Source organism: Bicyclus anynana, chromosome 15, assembly GCF_947172395.1.
Source record: "Bicyclus anynana chromosome 15, ilBicAnyn1.1, whole genome shotgun sequence".
NCBI classification, from domain to species: domain Eukaryota; kingdom Metazoa; phylum Arthropoda; class Insecta; order Lepidoptera; family Nymphalidae; genus Bicyclus; species Bicyclus anynana.
In genome coordinates this window covers 12,082,114-12,100,437 of record NC_069097.1, presented here as the reverse complement: position 1 = coordinate 12,100,437, position 18,324 = coordinate 12,082,114, and the positions used below count along the sequence as shown (strand labels likewise).

Here is an 18,324-nt window from a genome sequence, read left to right as displayed (position 1 = left end):
ATGTCTTCTCTATTGATCGGTTTGAAGGCGGTACCAAAAAAACGAAATAAACTATAAGAGGCTATTTGGTATAACAGCGCCGCTATTGAAGTTGGTTAAATTTTTTTGTTGAAAAGATTTTATTTTTATTATCCATGTGCCGAGTGCATTTCACCCAGTAAGATGTAAGCTTAAAATTCACCGGACATGTATACGGTAAATCCGTTGCGGTGTGATTTCCATTATCCCCGGTACGATCTTGCTCGTTGCGGTCGCCAACCGCTCCCACCGCAGCCTTCGGTGTTTCAGCGAGAATTCATATCATATTAACGACCTTCCTGACGCAGTGGTATGTGGCCTTATGTGAAATGTCTCCATGTTTGATTACTTACGCGTTATGTGTCAATTTGTGATTGCTAAGTTACTCGCCGATGGACTTTGGGGTCCCTGAATGGCGTCCTATGCTGGAATGGCGACCCCGTACCGTAAAGCGCAGTGTTGGTCGACACTAGATGGACCGAAGTCATCAAGCGGGTTGCAGGGAGCCGCTGGATGCTCGCGGCTCGAGACCGTTTTGTTTGGAAGTCCATGCAAAAGGCCTATGTCCAGCAGTGGACGTCCATCGGCTGTTAATGATGAAGTTACCCGCTAACCTATTCACTATTTTTGGTCTTTATTATCAATCTATTAAAATAAACATCAAATCAATTGACAAAATGTCATTTACCCTTATTTATTCAATAGGCAATCGGATGACATCTGTTATATAGAATCTCAATTTCTTATATGTCAAGGATAGTGAATGATTTGATACTTCAGTTGTTATCATCGCTGAACATCATATTGTACTTAATTTTACACTTTCCGTCTGGCGAATGATTTAATATATAATTCTTAGTATATTGTTAATTATTAATTTACATTGCAATTGCAATTAAATTTACACAAATATTATAAAGAGGAAAGATTTGTATTTATGTAAAGATTTACACAAAAATAGAAAAAAACTACAGGACCGATTTGAAAAGTTCTTTCACTAATAGAAAGCCTTGTTATGAGGGAGTAACATGATCTATATATTATTCTCGTATTCCATCGGGAACGGGAAATAGGCGGGTAAAGCTGCGAGATTCTGCTAGTATTTAAATATCATAATGTATTTTATGATATTTAAATACTAGCAGAACCTCGCAGACCTTTGATAGAAAATAATAGACAGTTTGTTTACCTTATTAATTGTTATAAATTAAATATGTGTTTGATAATAAGCATATCCGAACTTTTATTGCTTATTGTGTTATGCAGCACGCGTTTGTTGAGGTCGTACAACAATAGCATCGGTCGCCATATCGCGCGAAACGGCACGATCAGCGTTCGCGCAGCAGTCAACGAACTCGCGTAGAACAATGGAAACGTAGGCATATAATTTCCTCTTCCGACTATATATCTCCCTACATGTAATACCAATTATTTATCTATTACTACGCATTTTCGGTACTAAACTTTAATCTTTTGTTGTTACAGGAACCGCTGCAAAATCGAAAAGTCGTCGGCCCGTAGAAGCACCTCACCCCAAAAACGAAACTGCACTACAGTCTTCTAAAATATCTCCTAAAAATACCACACATTTCGGCTTCAAATCTATATCTATAAAATCTTCAACCCCTGAAAAGCGTCGAAGTTCAGATTGTGGCAACGGTAAACCTAGTTGCATTCCATTATCCAAAAAAACTCCAGAAAAGTTGCCAAGAAATTCAATATCTCCAGTTAAACATGAATCAACAAAAGAACAGCCATTGAAAGTAGAAAATTCAAAATCAAAACTGGAAGCCAGGAATAGATGTTTTCGAAGAAGTCCTGACAAAGCAAAAAGTGAATCAGAGAACTCGCGAAACGATAGAGTACATCGAGCTCAAAGGGATAGTGAAAGTCTTAACGAAAAATATCATAATTCAAAGAAAAGACTGACTAGTTTAGATAATTCTCCGAAAGACGGTAATGATACTAAAAACTTTACAAGTAAATTTTTATCAAATAGTTCTAACGCAAAATTCAATGTGGATTCGAACGTTAGTGAGTTAAATAATTCTAAATCTGCCAATAAAATGTCTACACTTCATGAAACTGTGAGACCACATACAAGTTCCCGACTTTCTCAAGAAATGGATAGCTTAGCTGCTTTGACTAAACAAACTTTAGATAGAGTAAATAAATTATCGAATAACTTAACTAGTAGTAAGGTACATGTGACTGATACTCCTCGTTATGATGCTTTATTTGTGTCAAGCATTGACCAACAAAATACCAACCATGCTTATAATTACGGTCTTACCAACGAAAGGCCTGTAACTAACAGAGGAGTTACAGAAAGATTGAATGATATAGACGCGGCAGGTCAGAGGCTTATCGACTTTGAAAAACAGAGTGCAATTTTTTCTGATCTCAATAATGATTCGTCTAGTCAAAATCGCCGTCTTGATACCTCGTCGACGTCTCACCATACGCCTGTGTCAATATTAAAAAGAAAATCAATTAACGAAGAAAGTAATAATACGAATATTCCTTACCATGCTATTGCTACACCACCTGTCACTTTTTCGCCGAGTGTGATAGAACCTAGAAATGGTCGTTCTGGTCGGCAGGGAATTTTAAAGAAACGCCGAAGTTTAGACGAATCACAGGTTGCAAGGCGAAGGTCTTGCAGCCCAGAAGTGTCATTTGCGGAAGACGGGTCTCCTAGTAATAAACCAATTCTTAAAAATAGAAGATCATCTTTGGAAGATGTTATAAGAAATCAATCTCCTGATGGACAAATACAAGGAATTCTAAAAAGAAAAATGAGCAGAGAAGAAGAACTCCTCAATGATGACGTTGCACATGGCTCTCCCGAGCCACATGGAATTTTAAAACGAAAATCGAATTCAAGTTCTAGCAGTAGTACCACATCTTCTCATGTTTCAATTGCTCAAGCTGTGCTGCTAGCAGCTGCAGGTGGCGCTGAAATTGTAGACGAAGACAAGGAAACTGTCAGGCCTATATTAAAGAAGAAAAGTTTTTCTGAAGAAAGGCCTTCTCCAGATATTTTACTGCCCGAAACGCCAAAACCGATACTAAAAAAGAAATCTACTGAGCACGATGATTACGATTTCGACCTTCCGAAAAGACCAATCTTAAAGTCGTCGAAGAGGCTGTCTGGAGATGAAGGACACACTTCTAGTTTCGATTTGAGCGAAGACGACCGAAGTTCTCGAAGACCATCATTACTTAGATCACGGACTTCAGACCATTCGGGCTCAGAATGCGAGGCAGTCAGACCGATTTTAAAGCAGAGAGGCTCGAGTCTCACTAGGGAACGCAGCCAATCACCGCGCCCACGACTCTCATTTTGTGCAGACAACGACGTGAACATTAGTGCGACAAATTTTAGTAGTGATGCGAACGACTTGTTGGCGGCTGGACCGCGTCGCGTCATAAATCTCTCGGCCGACCCGGAAGAGAGTTTTCCGAGTGCAGTAATCCGACGACGTAACCAGCGACCCAAAGCGAATCCCCGGTCAATGAGCTTAGTGTGCGACGTGAATGACGAACTCATCTCGATTTTAAACAATCGCCGACTGAAAGTGGACGAGAACTGTCAAAACGGGCACAGTGATTCATGGGGTAGGGATAAATCCGATATTGAAAACAAAACTTTTCCATCGATAGCGTCCCGAATAAAGAGCATGGAAGAGGCTCTAACGAGAGACAACTTTTTGAAAGACCCGCCTTCAGCATCCAAACTGAGAAGCCGTGACAAAGAGCGACACAAAACGCAGCCGGTCACAATAGACGAAATGAGATCAATCACTTCCAGGTAAGACATTTGGAATATCTAAAATGTCTACTTATCCCAGGCGCATTACAAATTCTAATAATATCAGTTCGTGACTCATGTATTACAATATGTAGCTGATATTTCTTCTTCTGCATTCATTATCACCTTCCGTGCAAATATATTTTCTTCAGCAACAAGATTTACTGATCACAATAACGACAAACTTCATTTATAATTTTTACTCCCCCGTTTTGATAATCGGTGGCATATTTTAATGTCAATTTCATTGTATAAAGGTTGATAACGCTTTGTCTCGATTGTTGTTGAGGTAGAAGCAAAATCTTGGCATCTCGCCATTATTTTGATGAGAAAATGCGAAGCGTGGGCATCTATCAAAAGTTTTGGTGATTCTGTTTCCAGTGTTTTGATTTTCATTAAATAATAACACGACGCGCTGTAATTATTTGATAAAATTAAAATATGTAAATTTCGCGAAGCCTTAAGACATTTATAGTTAAAAATAAAGTACAACAAAAAATATTAAACGCTATTTAAAATATTATATGCTATTGCAATTTCCTTACATCAGTTTACTTTTTTTGAAAATCAAACATATTTTTAATTGCTCATAGGTTATTTCCCTCTAGCTTAAGTGGCATCGATTCATGAAATCTTGGGTCAAATTAAATAGGTATTGAGCTTTAATTACTTCCAAGAACTTTCGTAAAAGATTTCAGCCCACAGTCGGGAAATTAGTCGTTACACCCTTTAGCCTTGGAGACTATTTTTATTTTGTTTTTACCGTTTAACAATATTAAATAGTCTTAATATTGTGCAATTCATTTCATTAATTCCAATAATATTTATAATAGCGATAATGATAACAAATAGATGTAGAAATCTCTCATAGGTTAGGATATGTCTTGTAACATCATATAAGTTGGACATAAGGTCCAAATATTTATTTTTGCCCACTGGATAAGTGTTGTTAATCATCTGATAAGATATCTAATTGCTGTTTCATAATGTTGGTAAACATAGCACGCTAATTTTGTGCGAGTTCTGTTCTGACATCATCGCTTAGGTTCGGTTCACTGTTTCAATCATTATCAGTATAGTTGCTGCGTGTATCTAAATTGGTGCATCTTTGTGGAAAATTGTGTGTTATTACCATGTTCCGGTTTTTGGAAAAATGGCCGAATTCTAAGTTGTAAGTGATTCGTATATTGAAAAAAAAACGATTATATTCTAGACTTGTTTATTATACCTCATTTTAAACTGTTTATTATTAATTGTATATAAACTTGTAAATATAAACACGGTGTGAGTTTTAATTTTTATGCTTTCACGGCTGAACCATTGAAAAGATTTTCAAAATTTTTGCACCGTACGTCCGTGCGTCCGGTTACTAACATATATATTATAGTATACGGCATATTATAATATACGGTTTGTATAAATTAGTTGAAACATGACGATGTTCAAATGTCCGATAAATAATGCCGAAAATGATTAGAGTTTACGATATCGCACAGTTTTTTTGGATGTTTAGTAACCGTTCATCTTTTTAAAAGTAGAGCGGAACGAGTGGAAAATATAAATTAAAAAAAAAAAACACGACGTTTTAATTAACAACACCTAATTAATTGACAACTTTTAGTTACGTTATTATATTATGATCAGCAGACAATAAACAACATGTCACAAGTCATAATATTACAGCTCGTGCGGATTCACTTGACACCTCGCTTGAATGATGTTTCTACTTTGTTTCTTTGATTGTCTTTGATAGACAGGTGTCAAGTAATGCGTACGAGTTATACAATTACGCCCTGCGTTTCACCCGCATAGTGTTTTTTTTAAAGAATATTTGCCATATTCTAAAATATGACCAATATTCCCATTTCCCTCCAACTAGTCAGGAAAGACTGTATTAGGAGTGGATACGACAATAGACCAATAGTTTCCGATCCCGTATTCCCACGGGGATAAAAATTTGCCAGTGGTACTCGCTGATAATTTAATTTTGCATCTAGAAAAGAATTATTAAAATAGGTGTTTATTAAAATGGTGTAATTATTAAAATAGTGGCTTAGCCGTGAAAGCGTAGGTAAATAATAAACAATGAAACTCACTCTGTATATGTATGGATAAACACAGGATGTTCAAATTTTAATTTACTGTGATATATTAAAAAAAAAAAAACAAAACGATTATTTTTTTTATTACTTACAAATTTTATATGCTTTAAAATAACTGTTAGTATGTTGTTTTGCTCTATGGGTTTCAGTTGCGTGGAACGAGTTTATGTTAATTTTATATTTATCTTAAACATTGCAATGTGTCTTTGGTCGCGTTTTTGTTTTGCTGTCACATTGTTTAAATCGTCTACTGTGTATTCTGGTGCAATTCATTTCAAACAATTATGGCGTGTTGAAGTGGGGAACCGTATATTTGTTAGTCAGTAATTATGTTTTGTTATAGTAGCAGGTACGCTTATTTGATTAATTTATTATTTATTAAAGGCATAGACAAGAATATGTAGACGGGCTATTAAAAAATAATATCAAGAGCGATTGAGAAATTATTAAGGTGCGAGCAGGACGAGACTTAAGTGTTTTGTCTCCATTATCGTATGGGTATTCTGTACTTTTTCGTGTTTCGAGTTTTGCTTGAGAAAACTTAAAGTTTTAAGAGTATAGTTTTATAACGATTACAGACAATATTATTTAGCAGTATACTTGGCTGTAATAGCCGTGGTGAGTGAAAACATCCAAACATAACCTTTCATCGGTAATATGGATTTTTTTATCTCACACTGTATACGCCAGCACCGACTTCATAGTATTTTCCCTCCATGATTAAAGGTAATTTAAATGTCCTTGTATCACAGTAGATTCAAAGAGTTTATAGGACGTACTTATTAAAAATTGAGAAGTTTGGTCTGAATAATTCTATGGTTGAGTAGGTTGCGTAGTCGTAGATGGAAATTGTAGACATTTTTAATCTTTTGTCACCAAAGGGTGAACACACCAGATAATTTTTTTAATTCTCTGCATGTGTGAAGTCTGTCAATCCGCATTGGGCCAGCGTGGTGGACTATTAGCCTAACCCCTCTCATTCAGAGAGGAGACTCGAGCTCAGTAGTGAGGCGAATATGGGTTGATAATGATGATGATGACTTATTATGTTTCTTTCTTTACATCGATGTAAACGTTTATTGGTATAGACTAAACTACAGTGCTAGTCGAGAGCGGCATGTTGATGACGAAAATAAGCTCTCCAGTCGTTACTGGGTCAACACTATTTCTGGCTCTGTTGTGTTTCGCAGCACTCATCCAGAGTTTTATGACCTGAACATCTGATGCGGTCACTTCTAGATGCCCTTAATTGATGCTCTATAATCTCTTTAATGGTTTCTATGTGCGCTACGATGTTGTTTCAGCTTTGTTTTTTGGGAAGATATATTATCGTTTCGCTGTGTATTTGTGGGCCTTAGATGCGCACCACGGCATATTTCGAAATGAGAGAAAGACATTCGACCAATAGCGGCTTTGGCTTTGTTTTTGTGGAAACATAAGTGTGAGATTCGCTACGTAACTATCTATAGGCCTTAGATTTGCATCACGCCATGTTTGAGCTTAAAACATTTAAAAAAGTATAAGAGATGAAATGGCAATTACAACTCTAGAACGACACAATTTGTCGACCAATAACGGCCAAATTTCGCTGGCTGTCCTAGACAGTAGAGTTTGGTAATCTCCAAAAATAACTATTCCATTAACTTCATTGATTCAACAACAAAGGTCATTATCACCAGATGATCGAAAGTTAAATATTGTGTTTGTCGGCTTTGTTGGTAACAACCCGTGGCCAAAATCTTTAGTTTTTGTTTTTTTTTTAGTTTTATACAAGTTAGCCCTTGACTACAATCTCATCTGATGGTAAGTGATAATGCAGTCTGAGCTGGAAGCGGGCTAACTTGTTAGGAGGAGGATGAAAATCCACACCCCTTTCGGTTTCTACACGGCATCGTACCGGATCGCTAAATCGCTTGGCGGTACGTCTTTGCCGGTAGGGTGGTACCTAGCCACGGCCAAAACCTTCCACCAGCCAGACCTGGACCAATTAAGAAAATCCCAATCGGCTCAGCCGGGGATCGAACCCAGGACCTCCGACTTGTAAATCCACCGCGCATACCACTGCGCCACGGTGGCCGTCAAAACCTCTCTCTCTAACAAGGGCTCACTATTCACTATTACTTAGATCTGAATCTACACTAATATTATAAAGCTGAAGAGTTTGTTAGTTTGTTTGTTTGACAGTTCCCGCGGGATTTGTGAAAAACTGATATCCACGCGGACGAAGTCGCGGGCGTCCGCTAGTCTAGAATATACCGAAGTCTGAATCTTACAAATATATTTTTCTGTCCTCCAAGTTTGTTTCTTTGTATCTGTAAGTTTTGTTTTTGCTCCCCAATCTTACATTGATATTTCGTGTTTCATGAAATATTCATTGTATTTGTATCGGCCAGGTGTTTGGTCTTTAAAAGTCGGTTTTCTCGAAGTTTCTTCATGTACAAAAATAGTGGAAATCATTTCATTTGAAACATACATATGTTTAATGTTACGTTTGCACAATTGACTCACAATTTGTGTACCTGTGGTTTGTGTCTGCAAAGTTTTATGCAGAAGTCTTGATGAAAACAACATGTTTTTATTAACATTACAATCTCAGAATTATATTGTTTGGATAATATTTAAAATTAAAAGTGAACTTGGTTAATATCTTACTCGGGTTTACTCTGTTCGTCATCACTATCATCAATCATCATACATGTAGTCTATTCTCTATGACGTTAAGTCCTGGTGAAATAATAGGTTTTCCTATCGAATTGATGAAAATATCAGTTTCCATCAGTTATAATCTTGGCTGGTATATCTAGAATACTTACTTTTTCACCAGGACACTTTGAAAGTGTACCTACTTAAACTTATTTAGTATTGCATCATTTTTTAAATCGGTCCAAATCGGTCCAGTAGTTTCAGAGCCTTTTCAATGCAAACAAACACATAGTCAAATCTTTCTTCTATAAAATATTAGTATAGATTTCTAATAGTATTTGACGGACCAAGAATCAGTTGACCGATGGTTCTACCGATTGTGGAAAACCATCGCAACAGAGGAATACTTCGCAGGGCATGCAAGGAATACGTCCTACTTAGTACTGCCCTGTGTCCATCAACCTGAGGAGATGCTAATCATGTGCCTGTAATTACACTGGCAACCTTAACTCACCTCACCGGAACTCAGCAATGCTGCTTGTGAGTAGGAATTAGCATGGTAGGAGTGCTTCTTCAGACGAATTTTATTACAGAATACTCCATCGCTATAGAACCTTTGACCTAATAACTCCACGCAAGAACGTGAAAATAGCAATAGAGTTCTGGAGATGTTTGGGTACAAGTCATCATGATTTGTACAGATTGGACAGCTATATTAAGAATACACTACTCTAATCATTGAAAAGCTCCCTTAACTCCATGAACAAGGCTGCCAGTCCAGATCACTCGCGCTATAAATCATCGAAATATATGAAGGTGAACTAATACTGCGACCGTCTCTGTCTTACGAACGTCTGTGCTCTGTATTAAAGCGTTTCTTTTCTCATTTCACAGTTTGGAGCCGAGCCAAGCGAATTTCCAAGCGATCGGCATCGCGGGCTGTAGTTTTCCGAGCCGTCTCGTCGAGTCCGGTGCTGTGCTTTCAGAGCGGGGCCCATACGTGGGGGAACCCGAGCGGGACCCTTTCGCTTACGTTGACTCTCCCACGTACGATAGCAACCTTTACGGTGAGAATCTGCCAGTCAACGCCTTGGAGTATGTTAAGGCTAAGGACAGCTTCGGCGAGGCAACGTTTCTAGAGCTCGAAAAGATCGCCAATGAGAAACAGTCTACGCTGGACGAGATCGAGCAAGAAGTAAACAAAGTACGCATCGCGTTAGACGAAGACAGTCGTGCCCTCGATGAGGACGAGAGCAATCAAGCGGAGGCCGACAATTGGAGCCTGAACGTGTCTTGCGACAGTGGAGTGTACAACCGGGCGTCGTCTCGCGACTCTGGACCACATTCTGGTCAGTACCTATACACACGAATCATTATTCACCGGCACAACAATTGGTCAGTTTGGAACATTAAATGTATTTTTAACGCGCGTGTATGAGTGTACGTCGAAAACAACTTTTGACTTATTCAGTACGCGGGCAATCAAAGCTTACTGTAACGGCGTCATAAAGGAAACACATGGAATGTATCTAAACACTCGATATGCATTGCTCGATGTTTGTTTATATTATTTGACGAAATTAGGTTTTACCGATCCGATATCGAAATAAACTGAGACCTTGTTGATGTCTTTCACTCCATTTATTTAGGTCAATGTGACATGCATAATCATTGTCGCCCCATACCAGTTGATGTAAAATTATCGCCGCAAAACAAATTTGTATTATGTTGTATTGAGTTGGTCTTTATTTTAGCCGGCGGCGTAACACCGCGGTTAATTTTCGTACACGCGATATTGTATTTAGTGTATGTCTATTTCGGTTCGTGCTCGGGACTAATAACGAATTTATCGATTTCCAGGCGAGGAGTTGGGTTTGATCGAGAGTCAGGAAATACACGACAACCACGCTTCGAACAGCAGCAACGATTGGTCGTCGACATCTATCGATCAGAATATCATTTTTAATATGGATCGCGTGAGGAAGTCCACGGAGAATGAAGCCCTGAGGAGTTCCGACGATAGGGGAAGCGATGAGGACAGCAATGACCGGTCAGGATTCGCTTTGGGCTTGGTGAAGAGCAACAGCGTGGTCGCCCGTGCTAGCATGTGGCAACAACTCCAACAACAAGCCAAAGGTGATTAATCTTTATTTTTTATGGTTCCGTAGCCTAATAGTAATACGGGACTCTATTACTGAGACTCAGTTATCCGTCCGTTTGTCTGTCAATAAGCTGTATTTCAAAAACTGTAATAATTAGTCAGGTAAATTTTTTGCAGTTTTTAGATAAATTTTTATTGCAAACAGAATTTGAAAATATTATTAAACTGGCAATAAAATACACATGATGTATTTATGTTTCCACCATAACAAAAATACCTAAAAAACAGAATAAAATAAGTATTTAAGAAATATTTTAATTTTAATCTTTAATGAGAAGCTTTATCACAGAGTGATAATATCGCTCTGTAATATTATAACAATTTTAGACTATAACTAACTAAATACACTATTTCTACAATATACATATAGCAAAAATTATTCCGGATAGTCTTATGTTAAATAACAAAATGCACAGCACCTTCGCCTGCTCCGACAAGCAATAAAAAGCAAGCAATAAAAACGGACAGAAGAAAATAATATTTATTTTATTCTGTCCGTTTTCATAGAAAATGGTACGGAACACTTCGTGCGTGAACCCGGCTCGCACTTGACCGGTTTTAGGACATTTGCAAAGAAATCACAGGTCACGGCCATACGAGTTATTTTTCAACACGTGTTTGGAAAATATTAGAAGAAAAACGTTTGGCATGAAATTTCAAAATACATTAGAGTATATTTTGCTGTCCAATGGGCATTTAATTTGTAATGGCGTAGGTAACAGTGCACCCACACTGAAGTTGAAACTTTGTTTAAAAACATAAATAAACACATTGCATACTATTAGAAGCGCCACGGTTTCACCCGCGTAGTTTTCTTTCCCGTGGAAATATGGGAATAAATTATAACGAATAACGTGGATTTTTAATGGTAAAAGAATTTTTAAAATCGGTTGAGTAGATCTAGAGATTACCCCCTACAACACCACAAACGTTCCCTGTTTATAATATTAGTACTATAGATTTACAGCTTACTGTTTGCATTTTTTCTATAATTTATAGTGAAAATTGCAAAAATAGTGTAAAAAAGCTATTAGGTTCAAAATCCAAAATCTTGTCAGCATGTTTAATACATATTGAATTGAGTTAACATAATGATGCTATATCGTTTGGATTTCATAAATATCAGCTCACTGATACAATACATATATGAATACACAAAATGTATTGATGTTATACTAGCAGATACCGCGTGGTTTCACCCGCGTGATTTCCATTTGGGTGTATGCAAAAATATGGTGAATCCTAGGGGATAAAAATATAGTATATATAACTTGCTGATAATTCGTAAACATTGTAAAGTAGAATAGTGTTTGAAAATCCAAAACGAGAGAAATCTTTAAGGCGTACAATATGTAAATGATTAGGTATTATAAAAGGCAATGTCATTAATTATGAAAAATTATAAATGTACAATCCACACTTTATAATAACATAAAAGGTCTCGATATACTAGCGGACACTTAGACAGATGGGCAGATATATAAAGTTAAGTTTTTTACGGATCCGATCCCCTAAAAATGGCTCCACCATTAAGTAATCAAATGTCACACTAATATTGTAAAGGAGTAAATGCGCTGCGGTTACTTTTCATCCCAGCAAAATTATTGATTTGTCTTTGTGATATGAATTACTGTATTCCGTCATGACTCACCCTCATATGCTTTTCATATTCCAGGTCAACCAAAACCGCTGATTCGTCACAGTCGCTCTAAGGTAAAGGAGGGGCCCCCAGTGACGGAGCGGTTCAAAGCACAGACAGCCTCGGTCACATCTCCAGAGTCCATCAGCCCTGAGGAATCATTCTCTCTCACTCCGTCCAAAAGCACCGCTAATGTGTTAGACAGAGACGAAGATGGTAAGCTATCACAATATCCATATCAATAGTCACTGTAACGTATAGTTTGCGGCTGAGTTATTAGTTAGCTGATTTTTACAAGTATTTCTCATTATAAAGTACAGTTACCTGCTCAGTGAATTTAAAGTTCGATCATAAACCAAAAAATAGACGAATATCTATCATGAGTAAATCATTAGTATGCCTAAGATTAGCATCAAGACATATCTCGAGAAGAGAGAAAGACTAATGTCTACTAATAGCGGATTCAAAAATATCGCTTTCTCTCTTTCGTAGCGTTGGAACGAAAGCGAGAGCAATATTTTAACTGCATCGATATTGATCGACATTGTCTTTTCACGAGGTATGTTTTTGACGCATTCTAGGCCTACGAGCTGATAGTAATAAGAATGGATATTATTTAGAACTGCATGCACTTTGCTCAAATTCAATTTTGGGGTCTTATACAGTCGCAAACTTTACGCACAGTTAGTAACTTAGTGGCACAAATGTCTGTCATTATATAGCCTAGATGTCCATTGTCAATGTTACATTTTGTACGTCCAAACATTATTTACGAGGCACGTAAATTGCATTTTGTACCGACGATATCGCTTTCTGTTCTTTTGATTGTCGGCTTTTTTGTTTCTTTTTTGCATGTCATCGACTATGTATGTCCCGGGGTCTGTTAAACACTGCACAATTTATGTATATACGCACTCACTCACCGGTGGCAGCTAAATTAGACGAAGACGACCCAGCCAAAATGTCTTTGTCCGAGAAAATGAAGATGTTCAACTTGAAGTTGACGCACAAACCTCCGGTCGCTGGATTACCGAGACCCAGGGAAGAGAGAGTGCCCAGAGCGTCTAGGCTCAGAACGATGCCGGTACTTGCGAGTCAGGTTCAGGAGGCGTTGGACCAAAACGAAAGGATGTCCAAATCCCTGACCCACGAAGACATCCCACGCAACAACGATTTCCAACTAAAAATGGAGCTGTTTCGATCAGCGAGCGCAAAGAATACGTCCTTAGCGCATCTAATGAGGCAGAACTCGAAGTTTAGAAGTTTAGGTCTGATTTTGTTTTCTTTTTTATTTCTGTTTGATTTTGTCGATTTCCGCTTGTCGTTCCGCTTTCTGGGTTCAGCACTAATTTTTATTCTGCGAGTAAACCCGCCAGGTGAGTAAATCGGTTGGGCTTTTCTATGCATGCGACATAGCACGGGGTTATACTACTAACACCAATGTCTTTAAGACGGAGTGCATAAGTTTTTAACTTTGATTGACTATTAGTATCTAATTTTCTGTAATATTTTTCCCTTAATATAACTGGAAGTGACTTTTTAGTGAATTTTTTGAACACGGTTTGTTTTGCAGTGCATGCACCAAAACTAGTTTTAACAAGTTCTGTTCGTTCTTTAGCACTAGATTTCTCACGTCAGTTATAATTATCAACTTTTGGTTTTTCCTTAAAAAAGTAACAACCAATGAAAGTACTCGTAATTGTAGTTATCGCTTATATTACTGTCAAAATTTAGTGTTAATAGTGCAAAAGTGTGATTAGAATCTTACAACGAGTGTATTTTCAATAATATTTTTTTATTTGAGATTTTTCCTTTATAATACAAGCTTCACTAACAAAAACAAATGAAGTTTAGAGTGAGTTACCTCTATAATTTTAATGAAATGATTATTATTTTGTGTGTTATGGAAAATGCCGCAGTCAATTAAGCAAAATAAGAGGATCCTCGGAATGATAGATAAGGTGAAATCCTTATTTGACTGGAGTATAACTACTTCTTTGATCTTTGTCAAAAGTAAATGCTATCCTTTTCATAATAATGTGTGTAAAAGAAGACAGAATGATATATGGAGTTTAAAAATAACAGAAGTACGAATACTACGTAGCTTGATTTAATCTTAAACATCCGTTGTTTTTGAATCTAACTTTGTGTGTAAATTGTAAATGCACCTAACTGGAATCTATTTTGGGAATACAAACACGACAGAGCGTTTGTATTCACAATGATAACAAAAGAGTGATCTTGGTAACGCCAAAACAGGTGTTGCGTTTGGCAACAAGTCAACCTACAATAATGGGTGTTATTAATAGGATTTAAGAATTTCCTCAATTTGAATTTCCTCAATTTAGCACTAATGGTGAGAGCAAATCTTTGTGGCTTCTTTGTATTTAATCACTAGCAGATGATGCGGTTTTACATGCTTAGTTAATGTTATATGGGGATAAAATATAGCCTTTACTACTCGGCGAAGACATAGCTCTCTAAAGGTAAAAGAATTTTTAAAATTGGTGTAGTACATTTGAGTTAAATCGTAAGAAACAAAGAAACAAAAAAAAACAAATATCTCCAAAAAGTATCTACCGCTTTATATTATAAATCAAAATGAAATTCATGGACTTAAATTGAGGCTACATATTTTTTTTAATAAAAATACACATTAAATGTTGTTGGTTTTCTAGAAGTTTTGACTTTGTCAAGATATATTGTTGACTGAAAATACTAAGTTGTTTACAGATTTTTGTGGTGTATCTTAGAAATGAAAATGAAAAAATGCTAAAGTTATCCGTAAAATTGCAGCTAATTAATTAAGTTGTTGTAAATAGATAAATTGGAGATATGGGGCATTACGTCCAAATTTTAGCTTTTTACGCTCATCACTGGCTGAATATTAGCCTCATCAAAGTGTTTTTGTTTCAAACACAAGTTTCGACCAGAAATTATTGATATTTTGACAAATTTCTGAATTTGTCAATAAAATACACGTTTCCTAATATCTTTTCTTAAATTAGAAAAAAATAGATTTTCTGTAATCTTGTATCTTTCATGATAAATTATTATTAGGCGTATATCTATTTAAAAAATGCTTCTTCTGCCTCTTCTAAAACTTCAGCACATTTTTATCCATTTATTCCTTTTGATTATATGACTATATTTGAATTTTGGACAGATATCGATGATGATCTGCCGTCGGAGCGAGCCCAAAGGATGATAACACCCGAAGTGAGGGGCATATTGAAGTCTGGATCCACTGTGGTGCCTTCGAAGCCGCCCACTTTAGCTAAGGGCGAAAGCTCTGAGGTATGTCATTTTAAAAACTCGGTAATCGTTATACACGAAATGTCGTAAACACAAAGACCCCTAGTTCCTTGTAAGAATGTGTATATAATTTTAACGTTTGAAGGAGTAAAAATTATGCCGGTTTCACCACATTCCCTTCAGCCACTCACAGTGTCCACCATCTTATTCACAAGTTTTGTCTTTGTCATTTGACATAAAGTAGTAGTGACAAATCTTACGGTTGCGAATCAGTGCGACGCACGCGCACTTGTATGACTTTCTATACAAAGAATTCTAAAATCCGTCCGTATGATGCGGATCTGCCATAAGTCGTAGAACAGCTTTTGAACACTTCTTTAAATTTTTATATACTAAAATCATAAAATACTGTAGAAAGTTATAGAATTAATTCAATATTTGCAGGGTCTGAAAGACGAAGGTATCGACAGTTCGTCAGACGAATCCGCATCTGCATCCAGCGTGTCCTCGTCCGAAAAGAGTTGCTCCTCATCAGATAGTTCGGACGACTTGCCAGAGAAGCCTAGAAGGTTCCAGAAGAAGAACAACAAACTGAAATCATCACGAACGGAATCTGACATCGTCAAACTAAACCACGATCCCTTCCCGAGAAAGATTCAGCTGCCAGGAGCGAATGAATTGAAGGAGCGATTGAATGAGGCGAAAAATTCCGAAGTGAAAATTCCGCTGTTGGGAAAACTCGGCAGAAAACCATCTGAGGAGGTTAAAAGCGACGATGATAAGGCTAGATATAGGAGATTCGTCAAAAAGCTCGACGAGCCCATACAATTGGGTAAACTTCGCCGGCCTGTGGAGAAAGTAGCTTCAGTGGAGGAAAAACCACCGATACTGAAGATATCGGCGTTGAACCAGGCTGCCAAGAATAAGTTCTTTGGGTTGGAAACTGGGAAGAAGGAGAAGAGTATCGACGAATTGTCCGCGGCGGTTAGAAAATACATTCCACCCGTAAGTTGTTACTTAATTCATAATTTTCATGCTATTTTAACGGCTCACTACAATCTTTCCTCTTATACGGGTTGGGTTATCATACCATAAATAAATGAATTGTTTATTCATTCACAAGTAACCCCTTATCAATATTTAAAAGAGATCTGTGACCTCCACACTAGGAATCCCTGAAGTGTGGTAATCACTTTCTTCTACAATTTAAGTGAACGTCAAATTTAGATTTTTATAACTTATAAGTGAATGCCCAAAAATTCGTTTGCGTGGGTTTTTAAGATTTAGATGATTAATTGATCATTCTGCTGGATTTTTTAATTTTCTCGCATTGATGTATATATGACCAGGCCTGAGCCAATTTAGAAAATATGCAATCCTAAAATGACCTGAGCTGGAAAACAAACTCAGGACCTCTATGTTGAGATTCACAGCAACTACACCAGAGAGGTCGCTAGCTCTTTTGATTATGTCAGTATTGTGAAGGAGTTGAATTTCTTTGATGTTTACATAAATGTTTTGATTTTTATTAGGTAAGCAAATCGATATCCCATCATGCGATGGAGATCGGCGGCTCGGGCAGCGACGGTGAGAGCAGCGGCGGTCGAGAGGTGCGACACATCAACATGAGGCGGCACAGGTAGGAACTGCTTTACATTGCGTGTGAAACAAAGAAATATACGTCTCAAAAACCAAAGCTGTATTATGTGGGTTAAAAAAATAGTAGATTGATATACAAGGGGCTAAAAAAACCCATTTTAAAGGAGGTATTTTTGAGGCACGAGCCGAAGGCGAGGTCCGCCTAAATAGAAACCGAGTTTATAATGGGTTTAACCCCGCGTGTTACACAATTCTTTTCACTACGATTGCGAGAAACTAAAATAACTCGGTACAGTATTCAATGTACATTACAGTAATTTGAAAATTAAATGTAGGTACAAAACGCTACAACTTTGGATGTTGGAGATGCTTTTACCCGGTTACTTAATTTTCGACTACTGTGAAGTTGAATAATGAGTATGAGGGGTAAACATGGGAGATAATTGTTTAAAATACACCATCTGTAAGTGAATGCACTTGTTGTTCTTTTCTCCACTTTTTTCGTAAGTAGGTGTTTCATTTGTAAGTCTTTTTTGATCCATCTCTAAATTAGGATCACCATTCTCACTAGATGAAAACATAACAATTAATGTTGCGAAACATGTAAATTACGGTCAAAAATTCACAATGAATTTCTTTAAAAAAATCAAGTATAGATTATTCACGGCAATTGTTTTTAAAATTCTCGCTTTTTAATTTTATTTTTCTTTCTCATGAGAAAAAGGCAAAGGTATTACACCGTACAGGATGTACCATATCTTCAAATCTAGCACTATTCGCAACTCCATAAAAATTAAATAAAAAAATTAACGCATTCCACAAACAAGAACGCTGCATTTCATTCCAATTTAAAGTTTTATTTTTCAAATAATCAGGGCCTTACCTATAATGATTCTATTTTCGAATAAAACCTCCTCCGTTTCGTAGTAGGCTAGTGCTTGGCTAGTACTCGTAACAGACAAGAATTAAAAAAACAAAATTACTTTAGCCCCTAGAGGCTAAAATGCTTGTTTAGCCTCGCCTGGTAATATGACAGTGTTTTTGAGCAAGAGTAGTGAAAACAGTTTTTTTTATTTGTACACAAATACAAAAG

At 37.0% G+C, this 18,324-nt stretch overlaps 1 protein-coding gene across 8 annotated transcripts in view; it reads left to right on the top strand.

The window, feature by feature from the left end:
• LOC112053498 (supervillin) overlaps positions 1 to 18,324 on the top strand; it is a 273,459-nt gene that overhangs the window by 138,854 nt on the left and 116,281 nt on the right. For 6 of the 8 annotated variants that reach the window (XM_052885955.1, XM_052885956.1, XM_052885957.1 and 3 more), the window contains 8 exons: positions 1,504 to 3,832; positions 9,472 to 9,926; positions 10,438 to 10,713; positions 12,414 to 12,593; positions 13,310 to 13,645; positions 15,544 to 15,674; positions 16,077 to 16,637; positions 17,165 to 17,271. In XM_052885955.1, coding sequence (XP_052741915.1) covers positions 1,504 to 3,832; positions 9,472 to 9,926; positions 10,438 to 10,713; positions 12,414 to 12,593; positions 13,310 to 13,645; positions 15,544 to 15,674; positions 16,077 to 16,637; positions 17,165 to 17,271 — 4,375 coding nt within the window. The remainder of the gene's footprint in view (positions 1 to 1,503; positions 3,833 to 9,471; positions 9,927 to 10,437; positions 10,714 to 12,413; positions 12,594 to 13,309; positions 13,646 to 15,543; positions 15,675 to 16,076; positions 16,638 to 17,164; positions 17,272 to 18,324) is intronic. The other 2 variants (XM_052885958.1, XM_052885959.1) reach the window with 2 other exon arrangements.